The 9,367-nt window shown below is 37.1% G+C and overlaps 1 protein-coding gene across 1 annotated transcript; it reads left to right on the top strand.

The window, feature by feature from the left end:
• The first annotated feature begins 1,780 nt into the window (after positions 1-1,780).
• LOC119191420 (trypsin, alkaline A-like) lies at positions 1,781-2,501 on the top strand. Its single transcript, XM_037445329.1, has one exon. The coding sequence runs from the start codon at positions 1,812-1,814 to the stop codon at positions 2,067-2,069; it is 258 nt and encodes an 85-aa protein (XP_037301226.1). The 5' UTR covers positions 1,781-1,811; the 3' UTR covers positions 2,070-2,501.
• Positions 2,502-9,367: the final 6,866 nt, after the last annotated feature.

Raw genomic sequence — 9,367 nt, 5'->3', positions numbered from 1 at the left:
GGCATCGAGCAAGTATTTTACGGGACGCTCCCAGAGGTCCGAGCAGCATCCCATACCTGGCCTACCGGGCGTGAAATACTTTCGCACCCTGTTCAGAATTCTGACTCTTGGGGCTTTGGACGCTCTTGATGGATTCAGATCGCAGCTAATATCCATGCCCAAGATATTTAGGTATTTCCGCATTTCAAGTGGAGTGCCTTAAAAATTGGGGAGGAGCGAAAACAGTTATTTAACGTATGTTTTCACACCTAGATTTTCTTGTCATTGAACTCAACTAGATTCCTTACACCTCAGCTGAAGATACGACCCAGTGCCTAATTGAGCTCAATGACAGTTATTAAAATCTATATATATAAAAGAAAGTGGTGTTAGTTACACTATTTATAACTCAAAACGGATGAACCGATTTGGCTGAAAATTGGTGGAGAGGTACCTTAGAACCAGGAGATGGACATAGGATACTTTTTATCCCGTTCCCACGGGATAAGACCCTGAGTCTTCCAGGGTCTTATAATATAAGACCCTGGGAAGGTTATAGGCTACTATCCCGGGAAAATATATAGTGGGACTTTTATCCCGGAAACTCCTTCACGCGGGCGAAACTGCGAGCAAAAGTTAGATTAAAATAAAATATGACTGTGTTTTATTGTATTGTAATTTAGATCAATTACTCGCATTATCCACTTGATTATATGATGACTTGATAAAATGTACTTAATACTATTTTTCTGAATTCAAATAGAATTATGGCTATTTTTACCACACCATTGTGCATTACAATGACCTATAACAATATTTAATTCTTTGCCAACGCGAAAGTGTTTACTGCTCACACATGTGGCTATAACCGATTTGAAGATATTGAACGGTAAGCTACATTGGACCTTCTTGTCAGTTGTGTTAACGGAAACCGAGCGTCTGTTATTAGCTTTCTTGTGGTTAAATGGTTACTTTATTTTCTAGTTATATATATTGCGTTTGTGTACCGAAGACATTTTTCTGTTCGTTTAGAATGCGCTATTATTATCTGTATCTATCAGTGGCGAAGCGTCTATACAAGCCGATTCCCACCACTCCCTTTTAGGTTTTCGGTGATACTAAACAAATTATTTAATAGATACATTGTAAATTTAGAACATATCACACAATGGACAAAAATTATAATAGATTAACTTATTAATTAATGATCACTTAATAATGACATCTATCGGCCATTAGCCCGTTATTTGTTAATTTAATAGATATCGATTACTTATTTTAAATAACGATAGATGGCGTACCTTGCATTTAGTTGTCCAGAAATTCCGTTACCTAAGTGAAATTGTGACGCCACAGGCGCAAGCTAACCCGCTGTTAAGCGGCCTAATGTTGTAGTATGTTTTTTAATACAGATGGCAGCACTTTCTATGACATTCTATGCCGGTGTTCGTCGGAATCGTGCGGAAAATATAGGCAAAGTGAACTCGAGACTTTTCGTTCTGAGCTTTTCGACTTCACGTTAACCGAATATGTATTGCCACTTTTATGTCAGTCAAACGTCATAATTTATTATGCTACCAAGTCGCGGTGTTTGTAAATTGCTGTTCGCAACGTCGGTGACAACCAAGTTGTCTGGGCTGCCGGATGGGGTGACATCAGGGTAATTTTATTTGTTGAAATTTGTATGTATACAAAACAACAGCACATAATCCAAAATGTCATCCAAATTAGATTTTCGCCACAGATTTATGTTTTGTTCTATATGTTTCTAAATACTCCCTATTATTTTTAGAGGCGGTGGTCCTCCATCGGAGCAGCTGCGCCACGTCCAGATGTGGACTGTGAACGAAGCCACGTGCAGGTATCGCTATGCCGCTATTGATAGCATCATCACCGATAGCATGCTGTGCGCCGGCTGGCTCGACGTCGGCGGTCGCGACCAGTGCTTTGGTGATTCCGGTGGTCCTCTCTACCACAATGGTGTCGTCGTTGGGGTGTGCTCCTGGGGAGAGCAATGCGCTTTGCCTCGCTTCCCTGGTGTCAACGTTCGTGTCTCACGCTTCGCTAACTGGATCAGGAGCAATGCCTAAATTTTCTGGAAGTGCAATGTAAAAATATCGTCTACCATATTTTTTTTTTTTCTATATTTTACCGGAAAGTTGTTTGGGATATACAATGTGTATATATTTTTCTTCTAAAGATAGCTATTATTGTATAGATAATCCCTACCAAGTTCCATAATGAGCTGAGAAATCGTTTAGGTGCTAGACCCGCTACAGTAGTAGTTTCTGCACTGGTTCGCCTCTAGCGCACCTACAAACGTACCGTATCAGTATGCACGCATTTAGTTTATAATACCTAACAGACCCGCAAAATATACTTATCATTCTGAATCTTGTTGAGTTTTACGGGGCTGTGTGCCTCAATATTTCTTTCTCTTTCACACTCATAGATAAAATAGAGCTAAAAGGCTACCTTACATGCATAGCTAAAGTAGGTTTCAATAGCAATAAGTACTGGAATATAATCTCAGCTTTTTCTCCATAGATAATGTAAAAATCAGGGTTGCCAAAACTTTAAACTTACTTCTAGTATAGTGGCTTTTATTCTGCGTCCTTTTTCCTTATAAAAACGAATATCTTTTTTATTTATTACAAATATCTAATGATTTTAAATAATCATAATTATTTTAATGTATTGCTCTATGTTTACGTATTAAAAAGGTTCTGTCACATTTTCAGCATTCCTTTTGTGCTAATATTTTGATTCTTAATTGGAGAAACAAGTTATTTATTTGGATTGATTCGGTGATACATTTTTAAAGTAAATTGCGTTTATTAGGTGATTTTTGAGTTATTTTAAATAATAAATTTAAAAAAGAAGTGTAAAATAATTACTCTTGAACTAGCTAGCGAGTGGCACGAAACGTACGCCTGACTTGAAGAAGCTTCTAATATGGTAATTACACCAGTGCTAAAATTAATAATTGTTGTAATTGTAGCGTAGACAGAAAAATAATCAGTTTTGATTTGCTTTTATGCTGTCTTGACGCGCTCTGTGATTTTTGTTATGATTTCGTTGTGATATTTATCTCTTATTTAACCATTGTTACTTGTTTGTTATTGTTGTAAAGTTTTATTAAGTTTAAAATTAATAAATGTGGGAAGAAAACCATTACAATTTGATGATCCCGGTGAAGAACCGTATCATAGGCAGTATTAATAAATTAGTAAAAAGTAATATTCATTAATAATCATTTTTATGATTGAATGCTAGTTAAATATTATTAATTTAAAAAAAAAATCTTGGACCTGAATTTTATATGCTTGCTGTACTATCTGTCAACGCAAGTACAAGACGCCATTTTAGATTCGTTTCTTTAATGTATCGGCCTATATATACATAAATCGACCCACTAGGAGTAAAGCTGGAGTGGAATATGAACTTCGATATTTACATTTGTTGTAAATATGGTATATGTTCTTAGTAATTAAATAAAGTTAGTAAAAAGATGTTATTGACATGAGTGTTTATTTCGGACTAAAGAGAAGTAACTATGGCAAGCAAAATACAATTAGTTCTAAAAATAGAACATATAAAAAATAACAAGTCACGACGAAGGTTACAATCTCCAACAGCCGCCCTTAATCGCAGTTGTGACAGAAACAAAACAAATAAAATAATTAAGTTTCTAAACCTAAGTTAACTACACATCGTTTGTGTGCTAGAGGTCCGAGGGCCTTCGTTAGTACATCAGCAGGCATATCGTTACTTTTTATATATTCTAACTTAACAATATTATTAGATACCTTTTCCTAATAAAGTGAAACCTAGTATCTATATGCTTCGTCCTGCTGTGGTGTACAGGATTTCGAACAAGATTAATGGCACTTTGGCTGTCAGAAGCTAAGTTAACTGAACAAAGTATACCTGTTATCTCGTATATAAACCGACGTAAGTAACACACTTCCCTTCGTAGCAGACGCTAATGCCATATATTCTGACTCGGCCGAACTTAACGCAACAGTAGGTTGCTTCTTGGATTCCCATGATACTGGACCTCCACTTAACTTGTAAACATAACCGGTGTATGACCTTCTGTCGATTGGACAGTTTGCCCAGTCTGCGTCACAAAAACCCTTTAAATGGTTCTTCATTCTTATGACTTGACCATCCGTTCTTCTTGCCATATTATTTTAAACTAATGGAGTATCCACGGTCTTACACTCCTTCATATTAAACTTTTCTAATATAGAAAGAATATAATTCAGAGATCTTTTAATGAAAAATATCTCGACAAATCTTCTCAAAAATTCAAATTCTTGACGGTGTCAAAATGTCAAATTAAGATTTAAAAAAGACTTATTATGTCATCAACAAAATTCCCAATATCATAAGTTCTTTACCATAGAGTTTGGTAGTTTAATTTTGTAAATCCATTTACATGGCATAACCTTTTTTAGGCTTATCTACTAAATTCCATGTATGGAGTTTCATTAAAGAACTATACTCACCAGCCATATTATGGTGCCACTTATCAGCATCATCGGCATGAGTAGCTTCGTAATATGTCGTAGGTTCATTAGAATCTACCATTGACGTATTGTAAGCTTTATAAAAATTTGTTGTTTTTCTGTCTCTGGAAGGGTATCTGCGCTCAGGGTGCGATTCCTGTTCCAAATTCGCTGTCACTTCTTCCACACTAGGCAGCCTTAAGTCAATGAGAGACTCTCGCTGTTCCAGAGTCACTGACTCTTTTGTACTTTCTAGATTTACTGGTAAAGTTGCTTCAGCCGCCGGGCTGATACTCTCATCAAAGTCATAGAATTGACAGTCATGATCAAACTCAGAATCAATCTCTTTTTGCTCATCAAATAACAATATAGATTCTGACTGTGCGACAGATTGCTTCTGCTTTAGCGCTGTAAAGCAATTTTCAAAAAGGGTTGCATCTCTGGATATAATAACTTTTCGTGGGTTAGCAGGAGCCCTAAAAATATAAGTGCCTGGATTTTCAGAATAACCGACGAAAATTGCTTCCTGTGCCTTGACATCTAATTTTTCCTGTGACACGAAGGTATATGGACTAGAGCTCTACAACCAAACACTTTTTAGATGGCTAAGATCACCTTTTCGTCCATACCATTTGTCATAAGGAATTTGTCCACCTAAGGCTCGATGAGGAGACCTATTCTTAAGGTAAATGGCAACTTGGAATGCATCTTCCCAGAATGCTTTCGGTAGTGAACTTTCAGCTAGCAACGTTCTTGCCTTTTCTGTAACCGAACGATGGGTGCGTTCCGCTACTCCAACTTGCTGAGGACTATAAGGCGTCGTTGTTTGATGTTCAATACCTTTTGAAGCAAGATAATCAACAAACTCTTTATTCACGAACTCCTTACCTCCATCAGTCCTAATTGCTTTAATTGTTTTATCTAACTGATTTTCAACAAAACATTGAAACACACAAAATATATCTTTGACTTCTGTTTTAGAAGAAATAAAATAAGCAAACACTTTTCGCGTATAATCGTCTACTATTGTCAACATATATCTATTTCCTTGAAAGAAGTTGTAGATACCAGTCCCATCAAATCCATATGGATCAGTTCCAAAGGGAAGTAGCCCTATTAAACGCTAACCTTTTGAAAGGTTTTCTTGCTTGTTTACCTTCCACGCAAGCGATACAACTAGTTTTATCTACTCCTGTATACTTTATACCTACCTTGTGATTTTTCAGTTGGTTCATGCCTATACGACACAAATGTCCTAACCTCTTATGCCAAATTTGATAACTATCCTGACAGCCAGAGTGCACATCTTGTGTCAAAAATTATCCGCCACATTCTCGGAAACATTTACAGTACCATCTAAAACGTACAGTCCACCACAGGGCGAGGCATGAGCAACAGATTCACCTGTAAAATTAAAAGTATCAGATTTATAAAAGTTACATCCATTTTTATCAAAAACACAAATAAAACCCTTTTCAACAGTTTTATATACAGATAACAAACTAGCTTTCAAATCTGGTATATAAGCAACATCACTAATATTGTTGACCACGTTCTCGGGCGTGTTTATTGAAATATTTCAAAATCTGTTCTCCATTTGCGACAGTAACAGTACCTTGATTCTGTATCGAGATATTCTGAAACCAGTCCGTCTAGAAGTCATGTGTCTAGTACAACCTGAATCTACATAAATTATGTCCTTTCTTGGGTTTCCAGAAGTATTAAGACTTGTAAATATCGTATCATTGGTATTTACCGCATTGCCTTTCTCCTTCTTGTTTCTCTGTGGACAGTCTGGTCTCTTATGTCCAGGTGTCTTGCACTCATAACAAACTATATTCTTCTTCATTGACTTAGGCTTCTTCTTCGCATGAAAAACAGAGTCTAATGATGTAGCCACATCTTTGGACATTTCATTAAGCAGTTTTGTTTTCACCAACTCTGTAGTCACGTCTACATTGCAATTTTCTAAAGCCATAATGAGAGGTTCATACCTTGGAGTTAGACCTCCCAAAAGTATTGCAGCAATAGACTTGTCCTCTATGACTACATCAATATCCGCAAGATCCTGTGCGGTTGACATAACTGCGTTAATATATAGTTCAATATTTTTGAACTCTGATAGACTCAACCTGTACAGTCTACGCTCAAAAATAATCTTCGTCCTATTCCCTTATCTTCAAAGGCTTTTTGCAAACAAGTCCATGCCCGCAGATGCAGTTTTCGCACATCTTATATGGGTTATCGCTGCACCTTCTACTGATAAGCATATCTTTGCTAATGCCTTTGCGTCTTTGCGTACCTTTGTAGAGGCATGGGTTGTGTCTCCATTTGGGTATCCACCGATTGTTTCCCATAAATCCTCATGGATAAGGTAATTTCGCATCTTGAACTTCCAAGTTGGATATCCATCTTTTATCCTCAAACAAGGAAATGGAAAAGATGTGATCGACGCAGGGAATTTTTCACACTCGAAACATCTCCAGATTCATGTGACATTTTCAGACTATTACTATTTCCTAGTCACACAAAAATATATTCAACTTTATTTTACCAAAAATGTGAAAAACTAAGAACTAAGCGTTCGTGCTGATAACGTGTTGTAAATATGGTATATGTTCTTTGTAATTAAATATAGTTAGTAATAAGTTGTTATTGACATGAGTGTTTATTTCGGACTAAGAGAAGTAACTATGGCAAGCAAAATACAATTAGTTCTAAAAATAGAACATATAAAAAATAATAAGTCACGACGAAGGTTACAATCTCCAACAACATTGAATGATAAAACCATTACCTAGCTGTTTGTCGGGGAAAAAGCGGCATATCAGGAAAACAAATCCTTATTTTTAACTATAGAATTTTCGATTATTCTACGAAATCGTTAAAAATATATATCATTGACATGCTTATCACTAAAGACTTATAACTTATCGTTTATTAACAAGTAGTTACAATGATAGCGAAGCGACGATAGCCAGTCTAACTCTCTCAAAAAGTTTTATGTGCATACCTTCTGAATAATTGTGAAGTCTGTCAACCCGCACTAGACCAACGTAGCGTAAACTGAGGCCTAAAACCATCTCTGTAGTAAAGGAAGCACGTGTCCAGCTAGCACTGGGACAGTAAATATTGCAGGGCTGATATTATAGATAAACACAATGAGGGTGTTATAAAATTATTTTGTATACTTACTCTTGCTCGTTCATCAGATCGAGTTTAACCTGTATAAAACTTCAACAAGAACCGAGAAATTATGCGAGATACTTAGAAGCCCATGTTACTCAGGTGCATATACCATGAAGAAATTTGCCGCATGATGAAGGAAAATTCATTTTGATATTACTTTACGAAGCTGATAATATACGATATACATATTTTGTATCCGGTTTCAAACAGGCCGACATAATTGAGTCGACCGACAAGGGATAGCTACCTCTCGTCAGACTACATTCTATCTGGTTCCCACTCTACTGATGGGGTCATCGCAGTGCCCGTATAGATACACTAGTCACACATTTTGCTATTATTATACACTTTTTTTATTATCGGGACTCGCCAAAGTGGTTTCACTACACCTAATGTTAAGCGATGCGAAGCTCAAAGAAAGTGCTGACCGGCAAAAGATGCAAGCATCCCCTTACGGTCGGTACAGTCATACCGGCCTGCCTAATGGCTTTTTCCCGCTTAGCTTGAAGGACTCCAAGTTATAGAAAAGAGGGAATGCGTATGCTGGCAATCCATTCCACAGCCTGATTGTGCCGCACAGATATGAGTTACCGAACCTTTTGGTTCGCGCCGGGATAAAAGATACCACCCAACGTTTTGAAAAAGGTGAGGATGGAATCAGATTGAAAAATTCTTCAGAGCACTTACCATAATACAGACGATAGAATACACTGAGTGAGACAATGTCCCACCTCAACTGCAGAGGCTTTAAATTTTTGTGACATCTGCATTATTTAAAATGCGGATAGCCCGTCGCTGCGAACTGTTCAAGGCATCGAGCAAGTAGTTTGCGGAACCATCCCAGAGGTGCGAGCAGTATTCTATACCAGGCCGCACTTGCGCCTGATATAAACGGCAAAGCTGTCCGATCGTGAAATACTTCCGCATCCTCTCCAGAATTATGACTTTTCGAACTGTGGCAGACATTACGCCTTCGATGGATTCAGACCGCAGCTAACCTCTATGCCCAAGATATTTAGGCCTTTCCGCATTGCAAGTGGAGTGCCTGAGAGATTGGGGAGGGACGAAAACGGTTTTTATTTACGTGTGGTTTTCACACCTGGGCTTTCTTGTCATTGAACTCAACCAGATTCCTTGCATTCCAGTCGAAGATGCGATCCTGAGTGAACTCAATGACAGTTATTAAAATTTTAAAATAAAATATGATGCCTCTTTAGATCAATTACTCGCATTAGCGACTTGCTTGTGAAATGTACCTAATACCATTTTTCTGAATATTAGAATTATGGCTATTTTATCACACCACCGTACATTACAAAGAGCCATGACAATATATATATTATTCGCCAACACGAAAGTGTTCACTGCTGACACATGTGGTTGAAACTGATTAGAACGGTAAGCTATATTGAGTCTTCTGTCGGATGTGTTAACGGAAGCCAATCGTCTGTTATTAGCTGTCTAGTGGTTATATGGTCATTTTACTTTATAGTCATTGCGTTTATATACCGAAAACATTTCCCTATTTCTTTAGAATGCATTATTATTATGTGTATCTATCAACGTTACGGAAAACGTTACAGCACATTTTCGTTTACTTAGTACTATTTTCAGTTTACAAAAACATTCTCGGTTGTCGAGGTGAAAACCGTTAAATAAAAATACTTTATCTAAATCTTGGGTTC

This window comes from Manduca sexta, unplaced genomic scaffold (assembly GCF_014839805.1).
Source record: "Manduca sexta isolate Smith_Timp_Sample1 unplaced genomic scaffold, JHU_Msex_v1.0 HiC_scaffold_1504, whole genome shotgun sequence".
Classification (NCBI taxonomy): domain Eukaryota; kingdom Metazoa; phylum Arthropoda; class Insecta; order Lepidoptera; family Sphingidae; genus Manduca; species Manduca sexta.
This window is presented reverse-complemented; position numbering and strand designations above follow the sequence as displayed.

Bases quoted from the DNA above. Each gene is read 5' to 3' on its own strand.
- LOC119191420 (XM_037445329.1), top strand. From the start codon at position 1,812: ATGTGGACTGTGAACGAAGCCACGTGCAGGTATCGCTATGCCGCTATT.